Genomic DNA, 24,858 nt, shown 5'->3' with positions numbered 1-24,858 from the left:
GTACAATGGGCCAGGATGAAGAAGCTAGTTAAGCTTGTTTCATAAGCCAGATAAATGCATCATAAGTGGGCTAGCCACTAATCCACATGGCAAGAGAGAATTGCAAGATTTCAGGTGCAAGAGCTGCTTCAAACCAGTGCCGCTTTCTAAATGCAACATGTTAACCCCCCTCATATAGTTCTTGTATCAATTAAAATGAGGGATGCACATGAAATAGCATGTAAGATAGCAATGCCAAGATTTTTCCACAACAGAACATCATTATGTGGCTTCCAAGCATAGCCAGGGATGCTAAAATCAATAAAAGTGAAGGGCTCTTCTCATTTTGCAGTACTAAGCGTAGAGCTTGAACTAGAAAAGATTCATCTCTGAAGACTTTTTCTTTTAATTTTAAAGAAACTAGGGTGAAGGGAGGGAAATTTTGCCTAGGGAATGGAATAAGGGTGCTTTTCTCACTCTATGACAGCAATCAATAGGGAACATGTTATTTTGTCATGTCAGATTTCCTCAGCATAAGCAGCTCATGATAGTTTTGCGATGAAAGTTATGTTAGAGAAAAACTGACAGAACTGCGATTTCCCAAAGGAAACAAAGCAAACGTCATCTACTTTGAAAAAAATCTGATTTTATTTTTATATTGAAAAGACCTGTCAATTTAAATAGATGTTTATTTCCATTCATGGTCTCAACCAGTGTCGTGTGTTAACATATCGTTCAGAACTGTATAAAAAAGCCATTTGTGTTACATTGGTTAACATCCTAGAACACTGGGGTGGGGTGTGGGGAGGGTTTGAAGCAGCTTAACATTAAAAATAGGATGTTCCCAAAAAACTTACATTTGATGCAGCATCTTCTATTCTAATTTTATAGGAGCTGAAGCATATTGCAAATACAACTCAAGTTATTTGGTCTTCAAAAAAACCCATTAAAACCAGATTGCTTTCATAGCAATATTGAAGCTGTCAGCTGAGAGAACACACACACACACTCATGTGTGCAAACACACACAGAGAACCACACTGAGCACAACTGGAACACCCCATTCAGTATGTGGATTACATATGCATTCTTCTGAATCCATGATAGCTGTAATTTAAAATGCTTTTTTTTTTTTTTCCAATATATACATGGTTTCCATGGAAACCCAAGATTCTGCATAATCGACTGACATTTATTACTCATGGTGCTGTGAAGTTCTCTCTTGTGAAAGGGCCAAATTCCAAATCCTTTACTCAAACATGCACATACCTAACCAAAGCCAATGAAGAGGGAGAATATGGTTTAGAAAAGGGGTGCAGGGTCAAGGTCTAGATTTGAAAAATCACATGGCAGATTGTCATTCAAAAAAGGTTTTTAAGTAATTCTTTGGTTTATTTCCATGATTCTCAATGCTGTCCGAAAAGCCCAGAGACAGTCACATGAGAAACCATAGCTCTAAAGCAAGCCCACAGCATTTTTAAATCTCGTGTATTAGATGTTCAGAAGACTACAGGAATTCAGAATACCCCTTACATTCATGTCCCCAAAAATCTAGTAACTGCTTAAGTGCATGCACTGAGGCATGACCGGCATGCCTGTAAATTCATATTGTTCAAGTTAAGAGTAAATATAGCTGCAAAAAACCCCACCCACCTATAATTAAATGGTCATTACTAGCAATACTATAGTGACTGTCTTGTTATTAAAGAAATGCAGACATGGTTTCTGCCTGTTTGACTCTCTTGGCCGAAAGGAAGCTGTCTGCTCGATTTAGAAAGAAAGCAAGTTTTAGGAATCCAAGGGAGTTTAGTATTTCCATGTTTCTGGGGTCAATTATTAATGTAAAGATGTAGACAAATGGCAAGTATATGAAAGCACATCTTGTACATTCCAAGGTTTGGAAGTCAAAAGCAGATCTTAACTTCCTTATGCTTAAATGTTATGGTAGGCTTGGAAAACCAAGTAAGAAGTGATACAATATTTCCACGAAAAGCAAAGTAGAACTAGGTCTAACTGGCATTCATATGCAAGCAGCTTTTTGCTATGTTTTATGTAAGGCAGATTTTATTTGCAAAGACAGTTACCAGTCTGCTAGCAGGAAAAAATACAGGCAACTATACTCAGAGAAGATGGCTGATAATTACTAGTGACAACTTCTATTTTTCAGTACAACTCAGCTTTAATGTACTTTCTGGAAACAGCATTTTCATCACTGGTTTTCCACTTCCTTCCCCATCCCATGCTAAGTATCAAAACTCAAGACTGGTCAAAATGAATCGTGGATATTTACCAACCAACAGCATCTCCTATTCCAATGTTATTTTTAACTAGAACAAATATAGGTCATTCTTTATAACCTACTGCCAGTGGTTGTTTATAAACATCTACTTGCTGCAATAAACACTGGTCACTGAAATATTCATTTGCAATAACTACTTGGCACTAGGTTAATATACTTGTAAAGTTTAATAATAAAGTGCTTCCGATGTACATACAAGCACTTAAAACATCAGACTTTTAAAACTCAGTTTTGGGGGGCTTAATATCTATAATTACAGTTTTCACAAGCATTTCTGAAATCTCTTCAGAAGTTTAGAGGCTTTTGTCTCAGCACATCTAAGTTTCTCAACAATTGCTGAATAGCTAATGTAACATTCTTGCTCCCTATGCTGAGATAACACGGTACCAAAATTTAGCTGCAAAAAGAGAGGCATTTTTGGTCAGACTGACTCCCAGCTGTCCTTTAACAGAAAAGGAGCACAGCTCAAACCTGTCTCCTCCCTCCAAAAAAAAAAAAACAAGAACAAAGACACCTAAGGCCACAAATTTACCTTTGCCAGAATATCCGGTGTTCCCTGGTTTGTGGCAACTGTGTACATGACCACTTAGAAAATACAGTATGAAAGCCCCATCACCTCTAAGGATTCTGATAAACCACCTCAGAAGCCAGTTTAGGCAGCAGTGCGTATGGAACCACATTACATTGAAACAGTGTTAAAGCCATTCCAGCTAGTTAAACTAGTTTCTAACTATGTTTAATCAAAATTCCTTACTGCAGGAAAAGTCTGAATGTAGAGAGAGGCAAAAAGATGCAAAGATAACCCACACAACGACCCAATAGCAAAAGCTCCTGTTTAAAGGTTTTCTTATGCTAAAAAAGGCACACAACCCCTTGTGAACTAGAGACAAAAGCTAGCAGTACTACAGCAATAAACCCAGAAGAAAAAGCCTACCAGAATTACCCAATTGCCTACTGGGAACGAACAATGAAGTAGACAGGCTGCTCTTGCTCTGTTTTGTTTGCAGGGAAGTGGTCAAATTTAATAGTCAAATTTAGCCACATTAAGAAATATTTAACAAAAGCTACCCCAAGAAACCAGAACAAAACCTGACCTTTGGGTCAAAGGCCAAAGACAGGCCTTTCCATAGCATGGAGCTGAGTGAGTTCAGAGATTGGCAATGAAAGAAAAAAAGCTTTAGACATGTGATGGGAACAAGCTTTGGGATTTATCGAACAGTCACACCAAGCTTCTCCAAAACACGCACTCCCTTTTCTTGGTATTCTTGTCGGGTCATCCAGAAGTTGTCTTTGTCTTTCATGATGTCTGCTAGAACCGCGCCACCCAAAAACACCATGTGCTTTCGACGAGGTGGATCTTCAATTCGGATCTTAAATTTCTAAGAAGAAAAAACAACTGTTACTAGGATTTTTGAAACAAAGCCTCTTGAAATAAAATTGTGCTTTCTACCAGAACAATGAAATGTAAATTGTTTAATGAGAAAAACATAACCAAAAGCCTGAAGTGCTAGCACAGGGCACTCTGTGAGCTTTCAGCTTGCGCAACCAAAGTAAAATAACTACTTTGCACTGGAAATTAGAGACAGCTATTGACACTTCCCCAAAATTATACCTTTGGTATATCCACAAAAAGCCCAGAAGTCAGAATACAAAATTAAAGACCACATTTTTACATTTCATGAACACGGAAAAGAGTGAAACACTTGCTAAGCTTTGATGGCTAAAATTATCAGAAGTTACCAGATCACAAAATATTTTAGAATTATACCAAGTTTTAGAACGGCAGATGGAAGAGATTCTACATTTATACAATCTAGACCAGTTTATTTAATATTATCTTAAATTCTTTGATGTTCAAGCTCTAACTTCAAGAGCAAAAATGACTACAGTCAAAGCTATGAGTGATTCTGTGATTCTATTCTGTGCAACTGAGTCATTCTAAATAGCTGCAGAAGATCTTTATAGAATACTGTATTAAGAACTGGGGAAGTTCAATTCAGCTTAACATTAGAAACTCCACTCAAAGGAATTTCTTTTGTAAATACCTCCTTTCTGAAAAGCACACAGCACTGCTGGCAGATAGAAGGCAACACTAACTCCAAAACACTTTTGTCTGCTTATCACAGTAACCCATGAACAAGGAAAATTTATTCCACTTGAGGATGTGTGAACTCTGATCTCTAACTTTTTTTTTTTTTGGGGGGGGTGGGGGGGTGAGCATTTCACCCACATTATATAGTATGAATCAAAACTTTTAAAAATAAAAATCACTTTTGCTCAGTGATGACTTTCTGAAACACAAATGCTCATTAGCATTGTTCAATTTATATTATGAGTTGTGCGGTAACATTTAACGGTACGTTTTACATTCAAACTAGCCCAAGACTTTAGGAATGACTTGCTGTTAGCATTGACTGGAAGTGACTTTACGGCACGTCCCTGCATGCACAATAGGGGTGTGAAGAACTGAGATGCACCAAGCTTTTGGAAGTTGTGTAGAGGGTGACCAGCAGCTTCAGTCATTTCTGACTACTTGGTTCCCTCTAGTGGGGATTCAGGATAAACCTCTGCCCCACACAAATAAAGCGGTGACTCCATACTTACCGAGAGTTTTTCCACATCTCCTTTCAGAACTCGTTCCAGGTAGAGCTGTTTAAGTTCCCGCTCCAGTCGTGAAGGCAGCCCGGGGTACATGGTGGACCCTCCAGACAGCACAATGTGCTTATAGAATTCAGACCTAACCAAGAAAACAGTCTTTCTAGTGTCATATTATATACTCTGTAGTACAAATAGGTACCTGTTTGTACATGGAAATAAATACAAATCTAAAACTGTCACTACACAAATATAAAGCCAACTTTTGCCTGAGTTTGGCATGCTTGCTCATGCTTTTCCAGACGTCCTGGAAAGCAGCAAAACAAAAAAAACATTGCACTTCCAAAATGTAATCCTTGCTTGTTCGTACCAAAATAGGCTTCCAGACAAGCCATTAAGCTTCGAGGAGTCATCTCAGACTGATCCCCAATCCCAGCATATATCCTCCCGCAGCAGTGTGCACATTAACATATAGAACAAAAGATGGCATTTCATTTGAATGCAGCTCTCGTGTCACCTCTGCACCCCGACACAGGAGTTTAAGTGTCCTCCTGCTCTTACCTGGTATCAATGTCAGCGGCCTGGATGGTGTTAAACAGCAGTTCAGCCACACCAACCCCCTCTACGTTGATTAAGTGAGGCTGGAAGAGAGCCTCTGGTGCCTCAAACCGTTCTCCACCAACTTTGATAATCCTGCCATCTGGGAGCTAGTGAAAGAAAACATCTTTCAGAAGACTACTTTTAGCCACTCAGATACAAAACAAAGCAAGAGGAAGTACCTACATTGTTACCTCATGTTTCAGAACAGGAAACTGCTGCTTATTGTCACCACTGCAAATGTCATTTAGTACTACTGAAATAAGCTACTAATTCTTCAGTTCCTATGCAATTACAGAGATCAGGGACCAGACATATTGATACTGAAGTACCAAGCACTGCCTTGCAATACAGCTCCTGATCTTCATTTAAAGGTTGATCTTACAGCAACAATAATGCTCCCCTGCAAGTTCTTTCCTCCTGTGTGTGATCACAGCAAGCGTCCCCTAAAAGGGAGTTTATCTGTCCTGTTACCAGGTACGAGTCTCAAATGTGTCACAGCTAGACAGATGAAGCTGAAACAGTTTGACATGTTAGAGTTAAGTCCCCCTTCTCTACAAGTTTTTGTGCTGTAATATTCACGTTTCAAGCATCTACAAGGACAAAAACCAGTACAAAGTTTTATGAAAATCCTGGGAATAAGGAATAAGCTTTTCAAAGTTTTCCCAGAACCAGGTATTGTGATTCTACAGACTCATGTCTGGGAAATGAGCTACTACCAAGAAAAACTTGCAAGGAATCAAAATTAAAGGCTACCTAATTTTATACCTAAGAAATTTAGGACAAGAAAAGTTGTCTCAGAACACTCACCGTGTAGGACTCCACTAGTACTGTGGTCTCTAATGCCAGTTTCTGCTCCTGTTCAATGTTGTATCCCACATAACATAGCTTTTCCTTGATCATGCGAACAGTCTCAAAATCAGCAGAATGGTTGAAAGCATACCCTCGCAGTAAGAGGAGCTAGAGTGAACAGATTAGAATTGCAGTAAATGTCCTGTTCTTGTTATCAGATGTGCACGTTCAAAAATTTATCTTTTCAAGTTTGACTCGCTTTCGTAACAGCAAATTTAGTATTAAATCAAGTCTGTCACAGCGTATCCATTAATAACAGAAACGAAAAAAACAGATGCAACATCACTGCAAGTTGGAAATTTTCTTTCTTCACAACTTTCAGTACAATTGTTAGAAAGGGAAGTGAAAGATAACCAAAATAGTTCTTATATTTAGGTCTTCACTTCAGAACACCACACTATTCCACTTAAATCATAGGATTTGTCAATGTAGAATATTGCTTATATTTTTTAAAACAAATGATCTATAAAACATACTGTCTGATTTAATAATTAGGTAAGAATCACTACATTTGCCACACCTAAAAAAAGGTCTTTCTGAAAATAGATGAGTAGAACTCAAAGAATACAATTTTGTTTTCATTTAACATATCAAGAAAACCAAATTTGATCTTTTTTTTCCTTTCCAAATAAGGAATAAAGTCCCTTCCCTTCTTAGACTGCTACTAAAAAAAATAAGTGAAGTCTCTGAATAATATCAATCCTATCACATCATTTAGATGAGGAAACAATATATATATAGGCTGAATCAATACAAAGAATACTGGAGTTCTTTATGTAAGTAACATAAAAGTGATGTAGGGAAAGCGTATAGTGGTTTCTTGCTACCAAGGAAACTTGAACCAGTGTGCCACAGATATCAGCCTCAACTTTAAAGATTCTTTTCAGCTTACCTTAATGAGGTACCTAGTGATATCCCTCCCAGCAATATCTAACCGTCTGGTGAGATGAGGGAGGGAGAAACCTTCATAAACTGGGCAAATATGAGTCACACCATCTCCAGAGTCCACAACAACCCCAGTCAACAAACCTAGAAGAATGGGGGAGGTAGGGATGGGTGGAGAGAAAAAGTACAACTTTTATTAGCGTCTCCATAAATAGCTCAGAATAGTTTTATAATTGTAATCTTAACCCTGTAACTATCTTGAAACCACCTCTGCTCTCTCAAGTCATCATTCCGGGAAAAGTAATCACAATTTAAAATTCCGTTATTTCCATTCACCTTGATTTTAAACAGAAGATTTTGACAGTAACAATGCTTTCTATATATTTTTTTAAAGTATTGCCTTGACTCCTGCCTAGGTACTTACAGCTCTACCATTCAACATTTTATCCAGTGTTTTGACATCTTAAATTGCACTCTAATTAAAGAGAATATGTAATATCATTAAATGCTTGTTGGGTTACAAATTTCTCCTAAGATCCACCTATATATGTGCAACCTGATATTAACTTCTCAAATATGAAGAAACCTAGAGCTATTCATCCCACAAATTTATCTTATTAGAATTATTAGGACTATTAGAATTATTATTAATATTATTATTGTTGATCGTGGCTGGTACTCAAAAACAAGACAATGGTTTCATAAGGTAGAGAGTATCTGGACCACACAGCACACATCTACATTTTTCCCCACAGGAACAGCATTAGGCTGAACCAGATCCACTTTCATACTCAAGAAATTAAATCCAGTGGAAAAAAAAGTTTACCATAAAAGAATCATATATTAAGGTGCACAAAACTGAGATGTCATAACCATGTGAGAGCATGCAACTTAAACACGTAGGATGCTTTAAAGGACAACTTTTAAGTTTTCAAAAGCAAGTATTCTATTTGTGTGCCACTTAGTATTTTTATTTTAGAAGGTCTTCAGCTTTCTTTTGGATGACAGTTCAGATTTCAGCTCAGATTTAGAGCTGAGTAGTATAGATTAGAGTGGAGTAATTGACCATTATACAGTAAAATACATGTACAATTACAACAGAATTTGAGACCGTATTTGTAAGGAGGTTAAACAGACCTAAAACAAACCAAAAACAACGAAAAATATCTAGAAAAAAAAGAGTAATGGTGCTGTCCGTTGGGACTAAAATAACACACTTTACAACAAATAAAACTAAAATCCAGGTCTGCAAAAGTGGTTTGGGTTCAACTGCTTTTAATGACTTGTATGGCGGTCCCACCCTTCCAGTATCCTATCACTTTTGCTCTTGGAAACAAACTATGATGACATATTAATGAATACGGATGTTTATTTCCTGCCATGTGATGGTTAAGTACACCAAATGACCAGTAAACAGATGTGAGAAGTCATGTTATTAGAATTCATTTGCTTGAATATCCTAGATCATAGATGGATCGCAGCCAATGGCAGAATTTCTATTGAATTCAGTGAATCTGTAATTTTCTTCTCAAACTGACAATCATTTATTCTTGTTTATATACAGAAGAATCAACATTTTCCTGAACTGAAAATAGTGCAAAGTCACCTAGTCAACTGCTTGAAATTCACTTGCAGTAATACTTTTCTTTATCAGAAAATCAAAAGCATGTCATTAAAACTTGGAAGCATGCCAAAGGCTATATGACTACACCCTGAAACAATGATACCTTTGATAAACCAGGTTTTTGCATTTACAAGCATGTCTGCACAGTTTGTCCACAAAAATAATCTTTCAGTAGTTCCTCAAAACAAAAAGCAAACCCTTAAGACAGAATTCAGCTTGCTCACATCAGTGTTGAAGTAAGCCCAAGACCCATTAATACCATATTAGAGCTACAGCTTAGAAATACAATTATAAATTAAACATACTTTATCTTTGCCTACCTTGAGCATACAAAGTAAGGACAGCCTGAATGGCTACATACACCCCAGAAAACTGGTACGTCTCAAACATAACCTGCAAGATGAAGACAAAAATTAATGACCAAATAAGGCAAGATTCTTAAAGGAGTTTTCATAGATGTTTGAAAACTTTCTATAATTCTACATTTTTTTCTAGTCAAAAACACCTTTCAAGAAATTTCATCACACTGATTCTATACAAACATCAGAAACCTACTTGCTTTGTGGCAGTAATTAGCACATTCAGTTCTATACCTTACCTGTCCATTCATTCAAGACAAGTCATATCAAGGAGCTAAAATATTTCATATCCTTTTAGCAATAAATGTGAATAGTTTCAAGAAATCCATACTCCAATTTCTGCATTTCTGCAACTAAGCCATTTTCTGAAGTGCTTAATGAGTGGGAGGAAGTACTTGTAGACCAGCCAACTACTTCATTATTGAAGTGTGACTTTGGAAGGAAATGTTTGTTAAAGATGGATGCTCTAAATCTAATGAGGTTCAGATTTTTCTCTTCTTCATATCCAGGTCAACAGTCTTCGTACAACTGCAGACTGCCAAACGAAGACCAAACAGACTCCTACTCATACCACTCTAGAATCAGAGCACTATCACAGATTGTTCTCTGCATCCGGGTCTTCCTCTTCCTTTCTTTAAAGTACAAGTGATGACAAACTTCTAAAATTCATTTTAGTACAAAACCCACTATAACTGAAAAAGCACAGTTAGAGCTACTCAGTTTCTCCTTGCAGAACTATGCAGGTTTGCAGAACTACTCATTAAAACATGAAAGGTAATTGCCTGTCTTGTAGGCTAGGCTCCCCTAAACACTGTACAAGTTTCAGTGAAGAAACAGCCTAAGATTAAAGGATGTACAGTTCATAGGATCTTGTCAGCTTTATAAACAAAAAGAAGGCCAAGTAAACAAATTAAGCTGCACAGCAGTTTCCCCTCTCAAAACGCTTTACCAGGAAAAACCAATGAACTCTGATCATTTCAGCACACGCAAAGGTTTTATTTTTGCTCCTCTGCAGCCTTCTGAGCACTTCTGCAACTTCTAGGATTAGAAACTGATTAAATCCCAAGCACTCCCACAGTTCAAGTAAAAGATATCTAAATATTTTTAAAGTAAAAAGCTGATGCCTGATGATTTTAGAATTCTGAACAATTTAAAGAATTTATTGTTAGAGTAGCATGATTTTAAATGGCTGGCCCATATCAAAACCCTGATGCTCGCAAAGTCATGTTAATTATTTCATAGCTATATCGAGCACAGAGCAGAACCCCTGGGAAGACTGATGCCTCCTTTCAGAGAACATTTACCGCGAGCACGCCGTATAACAGAAGTCACACAGAGGGGAACATAGAGGGGGCAAGCTGCAGAGCACCCTGCCATGAGAACACCAGGCTTTGGGTTCTCACAACCCCCCAAGCTGAACTGAGTGATACAAAAGGAAGTTTAATACAGTATCTAGATGCATTGGCTAAGAAGGAGCAACACATTGCTGGCTAGTAGCTTCTGTAATCACCACAATGTAACATATACGCAATACCTTCAGAAACAAGAAGCAGAAACGTTCACAAGAAAAGGAACAGTTGAAAGAAAGCAACTCAGAAAGAGATCCTGTTTGAGTTCTCAACATCTAAAAACAGTACTATTCCAAAGGATAAACCTCTCAAGCAAGCTGAGTGCTTACAAAATGAAAAACCAATGTAGGAGAAATTTAAATTATCTTCATACAAAAAACTCAATATTCAAATTTCATTAGTTACTACCTTCACATGCATACTTCATACTGCACTATGAAAGTCACCCCAAAAACCTTTTGTATGTAGCCTACATGCAGGGCTTTGTGGTTTGCTATTCTTCTTTCCAGACACCTAGATCTATTCTGTTTGACTAGAAAAATGCATTGACACGGGACATTTATGTTAATACATTGAAGATGTAAATACGGAGTAGCACATTCTCCTGAAAAGATTCTTATTCTAGTGAGAGCAGCTTTTGGATTAGCTACTGATGTTCTAATTGGGTCCAAGAAGGAAGAACTATAAAAGAGGGGAAAAAAAGAAAGAATACTGGAATGGAATTAGGAGAAGTGTCCATGCTAGAGCACCTCTACAGCTCCACAATACACCATGGAAGTCTGGCTGCTCCTGAGGGTACTACAGGATAAGAATGCAGCAGACAAACAGCAAACACCCAGTTAAGTTGAAGAGTAATCTGTGTCTTGTACATACTGTGAAAGAAATAGCACTTCTAAGATATGCATTTTACAATATACACAGTCTTGTGAACATTTGCAGCTATTGCTACATAGCTGAGTTTGATGGAGGGATGGATGGGGTAAGGAAAGAGAATCAATGGAAATAGAATGAAATACAGCATATGGAATTATCTACCATCTTGACAGGGTCCAGATGACTAAGCTGTTCTTATAAAATGCTACTGCAATGTATCCAAAAAAATGCACCGACATTTACTACAGGCTTTAGGAAAACCTTAATTCAGTTCTCTGCTTCACACTAGGCTAGCCTCCCTGAAAAGGAAGAGTCGTTGTCAAAAAGAAGTGTAAATAGGTTGCAGTTAAATATTCCTAGTTGTCATTATGCTGTGATCCATTAAAAACATTAATAGAAACATTGAACTCCTGTTTAACTCAAGTTTAAACTTATGTAAATGGGTTCTAGTTCTCCATAATCCTCTGGATGATGGTTAAGCATCTATGATCTCTGGAGTGGTTTTACAAAACAAATGGGGCAATACAAATGTTTTATGAAACTTCAGAACCCATAGAAGGCTTCTCAGTTTATGGTATAAAATTACTCAGCACCAGAATAACTAAAACCCAGACCACTGAGTTTAACAGAAAAACAAACAGGAACATTTGCAGGCAGCTGAAAAGCAAAGAAGCCTGAACAGGAAAATTCAACCATTCCTGCTGCATGGAGGCAACCCAGAATAATCCACTACGTTCATCACACCACTGCTAACTGAGACACAACAGACGGTATTGCTAATGTTGGTTTATGTAGTACTTAGCTAACTGGTCCCTGATGTCCTTAAATGCTAGGAAACCTTCAATTCAGAAACACTAAAATTGTACAGTTTGATTCGTCCACATAAGTTTTTCCAGCTTTGCTTTACTTAGCTGACTCCTGCGTCATTGAAACAGAAGTGCAAAAAATATTCTCTGCCACACTGCAGAAAGCATTGCTGCAACTGTGACAACAAATGAATTTTAAAGGCAGGCTCAGTGGGTAATGATAAATTCTTACTGTACTAACTGAGTTGGGGAAAAAAACACATACAACCTTTCATACTCACACTTCTGATAAATGGATAAGGTTTCAGACCTTTAGAATACATTTTTCCTGCCCTACCAGGTACTTATTTTTAATTGAAAATTTTAGTAGATTTTTTGCTAAACCAAATACTTGCATTAATTGGAAATACATACGATGCTTGAGAAAAAAACAAAAAACAGGAGATTAAATTTTTTGCTCTCCTAAAATACTACTGCTCTTCAAAACTGAGTCTTTGTCACACAGTACTAGAGCCAAGGTTTAGGTTCAGAGCAAGCTGAGGTCACTCAGAGCAGCACCGTGAGATCCAGGATCCAGCAACCCCGCTTTCCTTCTCAGAAGGCTTTCATTGATAATCCCTACTATTAATCAAAGGCTAATTAATTGGTTGTCATCACACCTTTGTCTCAACTACTTCCAACAACACTGCTCCATCTGGCAAGCATCATCTTGTTCAAGCCTCAAACCTCTTCTGGCTTACAGAAGTCCAAGTCATTTAAAGTAATTAACATTCATCCAATACCTAGTAATCAAAATATCTTAGACACCTGAGTACAAACATGCATTTCCAACTCTGTGTTTTGCTGGTGATATGGCTTGAGACAAAAAGCTTGGTTATAATTTTTGGATGAGGTAGGATTGTTTGAATTTGACCACAGTAGCCTTTATGACCAAGACCAAAGAAAAGTTTTGGATAGAAAACAAAAGAACTGTTTTGCCTCAAACAGTTACTGGGTATTGTAAGATTAAAACCTTTTATCCATACTTCTATGACAGCACATATTAGTTTCTACTAGACAGACATACCTCCACAATCTTCTCTCTATTTTTAGTTGGGTTCATGGGAGGTTCTGTAAGTAGTATTTTACAATTTTTTGTGTCAATATTAAGTTTTTCTGGTCCAAACGTGTAATCCCAGAGGTGCTTCATATCATCCCAGTTCCGAACTATGCCGTTCTCCATTGGATAATTAACTTCCAGCATTGAGCGTAATTCACTTGCTTCATCACCAACCATGAGATCCTGTAAAGTTTTAATAAAGAGACACGTCAGTGTTTGCAAAATTTTCTAAACAGCAACATCCTCAAAAAAGTAACAGTGAGCTGCTCCAGCCTGCGTCCAACTGTGTTCTTAAACACTGCCTGCATTTTAGAATCACTTTCAGGTACTTAGGAGAGAAGCAGAATACATGTCATGTAGTATTTAAATTTGGCTGTTACCCATCCCAAACCCTTTCCAGAATAAACTTTGTTAATTCCACTCTCCAATTAACCTTAAACACACAAATGAAGCCTGCTAAAGCTGGATACTACAAAGACCTTTATAAGCATAAAGGTTTCTCCACTGACAACTCCAAAATTCTTTTATCAAGTTCCCATTTCAAAAGGCCAAGATACAAAATGGCACATAGAGGTAGTAGGTGGGATTGGCAGGGTATTTTTCCATGCATGCTGCAAATTTCTGTGCATAATACCAGAAAAGGAATAATGCGTGGTACATAAGCATATAGAGCAGTAGCAAAAGCAAATAAGAGATTAGAAGTTCCACACTATACATTAAAAGAAACAATGGTTTACATATTGCCTATGCCAGTAGGGTGTGAAGAAGAGAGGGATCTAAATATAAAATACAACCCAGACTGTTCCATGCCAGAAGTCCCAAGCCAAAAACCCCAGTAATGCATTCTTACACAAATGCAACCAACCAATGCATAGTTTGTACAGTCATCTCACACTAATGAAGCAACCTGTTTATTAATGTTAGTTATGCAAACGTTGCATTCAGATTAGTAGCAATGTATCTTCTCCTTTCCCACGTATTTCCCAGACAAAGTATGTCCAATATAACATTATCTTTGTTCCCTGTCATATCCCATACTTCCCTAAAGAAGCCTTAACTGAATTGCTCATATCTAGCCTCTAAAAACATACTTCTAGAGCACTGCTCCCATGCTATACTATATTCTTTTCATTGCAAAAAATCATCTGCCTCATACAAAAATATGCCACCACAGTTTGCAGTTACTGTGGCACAGAGAACTCTGAAGCAAAGGTTATTCAGTCACTGTTCAATGCCAGGGAAAAAAACACAAGATGCACAATGAAAAATCCAGTGTCAGGATTATAATGCCTTTTTTTAGAAGCATCTTAAGCAGCTACCAGTGATCATTAAAAAGGAAGTTAATTGAAAATAATTTAAAACAAACCATTCTTCTTCCACCTCTTCTCCCTGACAAGGCATTTTATTTGTTTTCCCTTGCACAGCAGATCACACTTCAGTTATCTTGACTATACAGAAGACAGAAGTCAAGGCTTTAATATTTAAATCAAATGTACTTCAGTGAAAACATGCTATGAAAACTCCACCAGGTACCACATTACTCCTGAGAATTTAAGACAACAGAAACCCCACCAGTTGGAAGAATCAGAAGCCTTTTTTTGTGCACTGCTCTTTGAGGCTTAATGCTCCTGAACAGGACGTAGCCCGGGAAAAGACACTACTCAAATATGCAATCAAAGTCACACAAAACTTTCACGTCTTGTTAAAACAAAGCTAAAGGGTAGAACAAGAGCACACTAACAAACAACACGCACACTTAGTAGGATCAAGAAGGACAGTACAACTGTAGTTGCAGAGAGAAACCAGCGTCGTAACGTTCAATGTTTCCACCACTTTGGTGCTCAATATTTGTCTAACTGAAATCTGAAGCTTTTTTCAAGCCTTTGGTTAAAAGTTAAATAAAGCAATTTCTACTGTTAGAGGTACTGAGCTCACATTGTCCTTAAAGTGTTATTCTTGTACCTTGCAAAACTACAGGCTATGTAACATTTAGAAGCAATACATAAAATATTCTCATTAATTAGTTGCTAGTAAACCAAAGCAATGAACGACGTCCAAAATAAGTATGTATTCCAATGTAAGATGTAGAGCAAGACAAAACAATGAATAACATCAAAAAATAGCATAAGAGCTACTAGGTCCCATCAAGCAAAAATGGTAAACAAGCAGCACAGGGGCACCTCACTTACCATCTTTTTGTTATTCTACTTCAACGGATCAAGAAAGGTGAAGAAAAGAAGGTAGAAGCAAGAAAGTCAGAAAAGGCCTAAATGAAATTCTCAAATTATTTTAAGTATACAGCAGAAATAAGCTGAAAAGAGGTGCATGTACAGCTGGAAATTATCTGAGTTAGTGTAGTTATGGCCAAGCTAACGTTATCAGGATCTCGGATTAAAATTATCTCTTTAAAGAAAGCTATTGCTACAAGTCATTGGCATGTCGTGTTTATGCATCTGACGTTGCAAACAAGATCTGCATCTTTCTCATAAATAGGACACTGTGCATAAATATTCTGTAACACTGGAATTTTACCCTGGACAAAATGTTTATCTGAACTATACAAGACTGCACAAAGCATTTGACCATAACTTGCTCTGGCAAACGCTAAATTTAGATTGCTTTAAATACCCAAGAATTGAAAACAATAATTAAAAAAATCACCTATACGCAGACTAATCTGTTCAGATATTATGGAACCAATATCCAGGGGAAATAAAATAAAGAGATATTTAAATTATGGTAGCTACTTTCGGAACTGAAATAAGCAATCACAATGTGCAGTAAGAGCAGGGTTTGAAAGCTCTTCCCTATAGCAAGCTATGGAGGCAGGAAGATAGGAAAATTAAAGCCACTGAGAAGCACACTAAAATATTTAAAGCATATGTGTACAAACATTGTCCAAAATTATACTAAGGCCATTTTCATGACTAATGAGATTTTCCCTCCTTCAATTAAATTTACATCAAGTCACCTGAAATGTCAGAAGCCATAAGATAACTATCAGCACCATTAAGGCAAACCTACATATTCTGAAAATTGTGTCAGAGGAAAAGTGCTTAGAGTTTCTGGCAGCTCCCTTTACACAGGCAGCACCAAACAGGCTGGTCAGAGCACAGCCCTCTTCCTCACTTCAAACCCGGAGAAAGAAAGACCATCTCCAGGCTGTCTTTGGCAAAAACTAAGCAGAACTGCACACATGGACTATGGCTCAACAGGTCCCCTGAGTCTGATCTGCCCTAAAATCCTGCCTTAAGTGGTCAAAGCTACATGACAGTCCTGCCTTCCTAAGGTTATTAACTCCCAATACCTGCTTCAAGGATTACTAAATCAGTTAAAACTAAAGAGCAGTATCTATGCTTCTGTTTTTTAAGTCTAGACGTTGCAATTTTCAGCAAAATAATCCCAGTAATAACTGACCTTTTGTGTTTATGCCCTGAACTGAGGGGTAGGAGAAAAAATGCATTGCCATAAGTAGCCCTGACTGCTACTCAGCCTCAAAAAAATTTCACCTCGATGTGAAATGAGAATCCAGAAGGAGAACATGGACAAAGCAATGTGAAATTGGCAACTCAACAGATGGACAATAATCACTGTTCTGATCAGCTTCCAGACTTTTCACAGCATTTCTGAATTTCACAGCTTTTCTGAATACTTTTCAAAAGTTAAGCAGCTAATCTTGACAGCTTCCCTTACTCGGCTTTAAACTTACACCGTAAGATCTTGAAGTGAATGGCTAGAATTAAGTTTTGGCATAAAACTCATCTGCTAAAATACATTTTAAGAAATCTGCAAGAATCTCACTAAGGAGAGTGGTACATACACCTAACAAGTCATCCTACCGGCATATCCAAAGTACCTGCAGCATGGATTTCTTCTCCTGATACAAAATTTTCTTAAGAAAGAATGACAAGCTATTGTAGAGAGATGGTATAAAACAGCTAGGAAGAATGAAGACACACATTACACTCTCTAAAATACACCTGTGTGATCCACGCTCAAGTAGACAAGGGACATTGCACGAAAAATTGTAGTTTATTGGTTCTTTTGCAACTATCTCATAACAATTACCCACTTTTACCACCTATTTTTCTAATTCAACGCTGATATCTGTAATGATATTAATCTAAGTTATCAGATAGTCAGGACACCAAAACTGGCAGGACAGGCTCTATTGGATCAGCTGGAAAGAAAATATGACTTCATCAATATGATTTTGTACCAGCGAATTTTTTTTTGGACTTAAGACTTGTTAATTTCTATATATAGATACATATATAAAAGCAGTTTGGGAAGGTAGCTGACATCTTTTGTTCTCTTAAAGTACTAGTACTGCTTTCTGCTGATACTAGGCAGCAGCAGCAATCAGATAAACTAAGTTCTCCTTGTCACCCGCAGGGGTCTGAAAATAAGGAACAAGGCTGGACAGAATTTTTTCCCCCCTTTTAATAAGCCATTACTCAGAAGCAACATGGAAAGCAAAAATGAAAGCTCGTGCATGTGTGGTTCTACTTGATCTTCACTGGTTTAAATGGGGGTTTCTACAGTTCTGCATCCTCTTCTGCTTCTCCCTCAAGTTTCTGCTTCTTCTGCTTTACCATCAAACTAGAGCTTTCACAATTGTCTTATGAGGCAGCCAAAACTTTACCCGACAAAGAAATTACTCTCTTTCAGCTGGGTCAGGTCTCTAAAGTGGCTCACCACATGACTGCACAAGCAGTATGGCCAGCACAAGGTGAGAATGTGTGGCTAGAAGCAAGAAAAGAGGGTGTAGGCACAGCAGGGCCAAGATGTTTCCTGAAGTCTGTATTGCAGAAGCAATTACTAACATTTGAAGCGTTTCTCTGTAATTACAAAAGAAAAGTGAGAAATAATGGCTCCTCAAACTTAAGAGGAAGATTTAGGAGCAGTGGTTCTCCACCATTCCAAGCCTGGAATAACGCCCAAAGTAGTAGCCTGAACACAGCCTCTGTCTCTAACTGGTGGTACATTACTTCTATCAACAACAAAAAAAAAACACAAAAGCAATAGAAACAATGAAACGCAAACACAACCGAGGTTAAACACCTCATACAAGATCACAGATGATCACAGCAGAAAGCAAAGTGTACAGAAAGACCTGGAAGCTTCATCAGTTCGTTCATAATCTTACAGTACATCTCGGTAACAAGTATCAACCGTTTCTGTCTGATATCACAGAATCATAAAATGGTTTGGGTTAGAAGGGATCTTAAAGATCACCCAAGTTCCAACCCCCCCCGCCAAGGGCAGAGACACCTTCCACTAGCCCAGGTTGCTCAAAGCCCCACCCAGCCTGGGGGATTTCTGCCTTCTAATCTTGCAATCATTTAGATATTGGCATTTGAAGTCCCTTTTTGCCCAGAACTACCTGAGTCCTACCTGCTGCCTCCTCAACTGTACTAGCTGAAGGCCTCCACAGAACTTTACACTATCCTCTTGATTACTTTGTAATACGTGATGGGCTAAAACCCAACATAGAAATTAATCAAGAGATACTGAAACAGCACAAATGAAAATACAGGAACAACCATTTTCAAACATTATGTAAGTAATGTGTAGGGCACCTGTTAACTCATCTGTTAAACAAATAATAATAAAAAGAATTACCTTGATTTCAATGTTTCCCACTTTAGCAGTTGATCTTATAATAGGTCTTCCAACCAAAGCTGGAAAAATGTGCTCTGGAAAATTTGAGCCTGCATAGCCACATTTCACAAACTGAAAAGAAAAACAATTTTATTAGAGCATGCATTACTTTATTAATAGAAACCTGTCTGGGGGCAAAAAAAATAAAGCCTCGGGTTTAAGAGCATGTGCCCATATAGGATTTATGTTTTCACATCACTTCTACAGATCTACACATCTGAAATGTTTAATAGAGAATTAAAGTATCTTCCAAAATGTTTTCTAAAGCAGATTGTTGGAAACATTACTAAAATGACTAAGTACACTGAGAGGTATAAAAGAGTCTAGTGTTCAAATCTGGATTTCCTGCCACTCTATAGCAAACTCTCCAGCAAACTGAAACTTACCATTCTCTAATGGAGCACCTTATAATAGCACCCAATGAGACCTAATTAACTTGCCTTTCCAATTAGCACAAAGATCAGCGTAACAAATTACATGTTAGAAAACACAAAACCTTGTGAACTCATGTGTTACGCTGCAATAAAAAGGGTTCATCTGGGAACCAGCAGAGATGCTTTGTGCAATTCAGAGTTTTCTCAAGAGTTTTGAAACTTTCAAGATATATTTTAAGGAAAAAAAAAGTTTGCAGTAAACACTTCTAAAACGTACAGGACAGAGGTGAAGTCTCAGCTGATGGTAGCTCATACTGACCAGGTTACCCTGAGAACGTGCTCGTTCCTCAAATACATACAAAAAGAAGTTTTACACTGCTAGGTCCAAAGATGTAGTGTATATGCTAAGAAAACATTAGGGATTAATTGAGCATAAAAAAGCGTACAGTGACTGTATACACAGTCACTAGGGGAAGCTCAGTTGTAAAACAAGAACTTAAGAGTGCACCAACAAGAAGTTACAAGTTTAGCTAATTGTGATCAGCAAGTTATGCTCTTCAGCTATCCTGCTCTGATGCCTATTGCAGTTCACATGGAGCAGGCTTCCCTGTTTCTGGTGCACGTTTTATTTTCTGTGCTGTAACAACATGACAGAACAAAATCCTGCAGTTCCGAGCCAAACATTAAGCATTTTCACCTACAAAATTACCAAACCATCTAGGTGCAAGAGAGCATCACAGGGTGGAAGGAACCTTGGGAGCTCTCTGGTCCAGCCCTGGGCTCAACCCAGGCAGCACTGAACTCAGACCACGCTGCTCAGGGCTTTGTCCAGCTGGGTCTTGGAAGCCTCCAAAGACAGAAAATTCACAGCCTCCTTGGGTCCCTGTCCTGAAGCTTAGTTATCTGCTTCAGGTTGTATTAAAGCCATCCGCTAGAACTTCCAAAACGTTCGCTGCTTTCTGAAGTGAGGACTGAAGATTGCCGCTGAAAAAATGATCACTGCAAAGAGTGCAGCTCATTACAGCCAAGGGGAATTCTGTCGTTATAGGTAACTCTAACATGAAAAGTCACGTTCTGTTGTTGCTCTGAATTATTTGTCTTACATAAGGACAAAGGGCACCCGTTTCGGAAAGACATTTATCAAGCCAGTTCTGGAAAGAGCCAAGAAACATTTCAGCTAAACTGGGGCTACTAAAGGTGGGGAGGGAATTCTTTGCTTTTGTGCCCCTCATTTTTCACCCGCTCAGCAATTGCTCTCTCCATAGGCAGAACGGGTTTTAAATACCTAAAGAATGGCACTCCATATAAAATTCATTGCACTCAGTCGACTTCAATCCATGTTCTCCAAAAAGGCAAGTACTTATCGACTCCCTGACTTACGTTAAGGCCTAAAGTACCTAGGAGTTACACAGATCTTATCTGTGTATTCAGGAATGCAGCGCTGCTATGGGAAAGCAAAGAGTAGCCACAAGCATTTTTGGATCACACTACCTGAACATGCCACAAGTCTTTACCAGAAGTTTTACACCACAGGAAACATTTGAGACATTTTGAAGGACTGAGCCGAGTGCAAATAAAGGTGTACAGATTCTTAAGAAAAAAAAAAAAAGGAAACACACACACCCCTTCCTTTCAGACTTACTGCTTTCGGTCATGCAATTTTAGTTACTACTACAAGGTTTAGGTGTGCTTGTTACAGACTATAATTTGTTTGTGCAGCAGAGCCTGGCCAAGCTCAAATGAAGTTCTACAAAACAGCCTAATCCCATCCTCTAGCTTAAGGTTTCATAAATTAATCTGAGTATAGCCATAAACACCTAAACCTTTGCACCCATGCAGCTGTTAACTGTTTTTCCTCTTTTTTCCCCCCCCCAGAATGAAGTAACTTCCCTACCAGTCACCAGCAACTGCGTTGGTGAACAGAAGTAACAGAACCAGTACCGCCTAAACGAAGCTTTGCAACTCAAGCCATCAGAGCACCCCTCAAGGAGCTTCAAGACGCCCACCTGCAGCTTCTGCTGGCTGGGCAAATAAACCCTGAGGTTTATACAGTAGCTGTGATGCACAACCAAAGTAAGTGCAAGTTGATTAACCTTAAAAGTACCTCTGGTAACCATACACAACTACACAGAGCTAGAAAACGCTGACCTACAGAAACACTGTTCTAAATTCTTACTATCTGAATGGTAATTTTAACTTCCAGCCCCTTTCTATGCTAAACCCTCAAGGCCTTGAGGCACCTTCCCAGGATGCTGCATAATAATAGTAGGATATTGGCAATTAACAAATCCCACAACAAGATTTAGTCTAAGCTTAGCCTTACTCATTTTATGTTGCATAGAGTTTTACTAACTCCTCCCTACCTCTTTCAGGTTGGAACTGAAAGCCTTAAAATTACATTTTTACAAAGCCTGATAAGCTCTACATAGAGTTTACCAAATGGAAGGGGCAAAGTTTTCCCTCTCTCTTCCTCCCCTTCAATTTTTTTCTCCCCTCCCCAGGCTACATGAATATTTAGTGAAGATGAGAACAAGGCAGCCTTGTACGTCAGCATCCCCATCAATGAGAGCATTCTCAGTGTAGTATTCTGCCTGTCATGACACTGAATATTCAGCTGGTTCAGTAGGTTGATGATGACGTAACGTTAGATGCTATGGCTGAAGAACCAGACTTGACAAAAGTACCGAGAGAGAACTGACAGGTAAAAGCATCTTAGAAACAAAACTGTATTCATACCATAGATCCTGGACTGTTTTGGATTTTTAAGGAGAGTAAGAAACATAAGACACTTTTCTCTCCCTTACAAAAAATCCTCCAAAATACTTAATTAAACATTATTAAATTGTTCGGAATGTAATCACCTCCTCTTTTCTGGTGCCAGACATTAAATGCTCACTGCTCTTTCCACCCTCAGTTTGAAACCCTTCATTGAAATTTAAGTACAGTGCACTTATTCCTCTGCTACACATTATTTGCACACCCCTTGGAACAATTATCAAATAATTTCAGGACAATGCTTAGTATACACCACGGCTCTAACAATAACATCACCACTCAATGAATTTATGCAGCATTGCAAGGAAGCCAAGAGTTCAATATCATTCATTTTTTGCAAGTGTTTGCTATATATTCAAAATGTTTTAAGAATAGCTGCTTTGTTTGCCTGTCTGCAAGACCACGTATGTAAAAGATTTTACCATATATAGTTTCTTCTCCATTGCACTGTGGTTTATACTGACTCTTTCACTTCCTACTGAGTCATCAAACAGTAAGAACTTGTACGTATAAGTATTCTTTCGAACTAAAAGAATGAGGAAGCTCACAAACATGTCACATGACAGGTTCTAAAATGAATATTGATATTCTCATTAGATATCTGTGCTTGACTCTTTCTATTGATGCAATTCTCAAGCAAAACCCCTAAATACTATCAGAAAAAGTTTACAGGCCACTAAGTGTCTTATCGCTTGTCCTGTAACAATAAGAACACCCACTTCTAATGCTTTGGCACTTAAGATGCCATTGCCAGCCTCTCTCCTACACGTGTTGCAAGAACTTCCTTCTAGACACCTCTTCCTCAAAGCAGCGAGATACATTTAAAGTCATATTTCAGCATAAAAAGAACTTTTCAAAGACAAGTCTATGTTAAAAATAGAACACAGAAAACTCAGGTGTAGTTTTAACGTAATATTTTTGACACTTAATTTTAATCACGGCATATCACAGTGTATCGGAAATCCTTTTGATATAAAGCAGTTCTTCTTGGTCACAGAAAAATGGTTATTGCAAGAACAGTGTTTGGACAATACAGGACAAACTTCATTTTCTCAATACAGCTGAGGTTTCAAAGATATACTGATCTGAAGAACAGAATTTTCTCCTAGTTTAATTCTCCCAATTTGACCTAAATATTTCTAGTTGACTGATTTAACAATAATTATACCCTGATACTTTGTCCTTGCACACAGCTATCTCTGTGGCCAGGGTATGTCCACATGTGTGCGGTTCTGCTTGGAGGCAAAACACAACCCAAAGCAACAGAAGCTGAAGTGACACAGGCCCCTCCTCTTTGGCACCCTCGCAGCAGCACAAAGGTATCTTACACTGTTCTAGTTATTTATATCCATCTGCTACAGTTCAGAGAGGGAAAAATGCGTTGTCTGCCTTTTGATTTAAAAACAGAGGCAGAGCTGTTACACTGTATAAAGCCTGCATTCTGAACTTCCCTTGGGAAATGGTGTAAAAATAATTGCCTCTACCCCTGGCTCATACCTTCCTGAGACTGGCTACAGTACAGTGCTGCTGTCACTAGCCATACCCGAAACATTTTTTGTGATTTACTGCTATTTAAAGGGTACTCCTAAAGGATGAAGTCCTAAAATTTTCTTTGGATATGGGCCTCTCGGAATCAAGCCTGACAAGAAGAGCATTAAAACTTTAAAAAAAAAAAAAAAAATCCACCAGCTTCCACGTTCATTTGTAAAAAGAAAATGTCTTATTTTTCTTTCCTTTTTCTAACTGATATTGCAAAAAGTTCCCAGAGGCTCTGGACCTCAGTCCTGTTAAGGATAATTTTTCCTAGAAGGGGAAACATGAGAAGGCATCAGAGCTGTCAAACCCTGTCAGCAGCGTGGTTCTTCTTTCCAAAGCAGTCCAACCATTTCGAATGCTAACTGCAAACCGTAAATCAGGAGGCCGAATCCTTAACATCATCATCCTTTGTCTCAACTATTCCATCCTGGGCTTTAAGTATTTTTTTTTTCTCCTTTATTCTAGACGTTTGTTAAACATATATCCGGCCATCCCGGGGATGTTAGCGTGCCCTCGGCGTTGTTAGTGTAACAGGCACCGTTTCTTTCCCCGGGGGGAACCTTGACCGCCGAACAAAGCTCCCGAGGGGCATCTCCACGCCCAGCACCTTATCGCCTGCCTTTAAAATGGTACCTCCCGCACTTCCTGCCGAGGCGCCCCGCAGCCTGACAAAAGGCCGGCTTTCTGCTGCCACCCAGGGAGGTGATGGGGAGCCGAGAACCCCCCCGGGCCCTCCCGGTTACCGGCGCCGATCCGGCGGCTCTGCAGCCCCCGCAGCCCCGCGTCCCATTCATTCCCACCCCGTCCCCTCCCGAGGGCAGGCCCCGTGCTCGGCCTCCGAAGCCCCACGGGGGCCGGGCAGGCCGGGCGAGGCCACCGGGCGGACCGGCAGCGAGCGGGGCCGGCGCCCTTCTCCTTCCTCCTCCTTCCCTTCCCTTCCCACCCGACCTCCGGCGGCTCTCCCGGTGCCGGTGCCGCCGCCGCCACTCACCCCGGTGCCGTTGTCGCACACCACCACCTTCCTGCCCAGCGTGTCCATCCCTGCGCCGCCGCCGCCGGCCCAACCGCCGCCCAACCGCCGCCCAACGGCCGCCCCGCTACCGGCACCGGGACCCCCCCCGCCGCCCCCGCCGCGCACGCCGGAAGCCGTCAGCGCCCCGCCGCCGCCCAATCACGCGCCCACGGCCCCGCC

General features: G+C 39.1%; 1 protein-coding gene across 1 annotated transcript; it reads right to left on the bottom strand.

Annotated features, from left to right (window-relative positions):
* Positions 1 to 608: 608 nt before the first annotated feature.
* Positions 609 to 24,824, bottom strand: ACTR2 (actin related protein 2). Its single transcript, XM_040553162.1, has 9 exons — positions 24,658 to 24,824; positions 18,943 to 19,053; positions 13,285 to 13,500; positions 9,152 to 9,224; positions 7,215 to 7,351; positions 6,281 to 6,430; positions 5,435 to 5,580; positions 4,883 to 5,015; positions 609 to 3,657 (listed from the first exon to the last, which is right to left on the bottom strand). The coding sequence occupies exons 1-9, from the start codon at positions 24,703 to 24,705 to the stop codon at positions 3,487 to 3,489; spliced, it is 1,185 nt and encodes a 394-aa protein (XP_040409096.1). The 5' UTR covers positions 24,706 to 24,824; the 3' UTR covers positions 609 to 3,486.
* Positions 24,825 to 24,858: the final 34 nt, after the last annotated feature.

The sequence above is a fragment of the Cygnus olor genome, chromosome 3, assembly GCF_009769625.2.
Source record: "Cygnus olor isolate bCygOlo1 chromosome 3, bCygOlo1.pri.v2, whole genome shotgun sequence".
In the NCBI taxonomy this organism is placed as follows: Eukaryota; Metazoa; Chordata; class Aves; order Anseriformes; family Anatidae; genus Cygnus; species Cygnus olor.
This window is presented reverse-complemented; position numbering and strand designations above follow the sequence as displayed.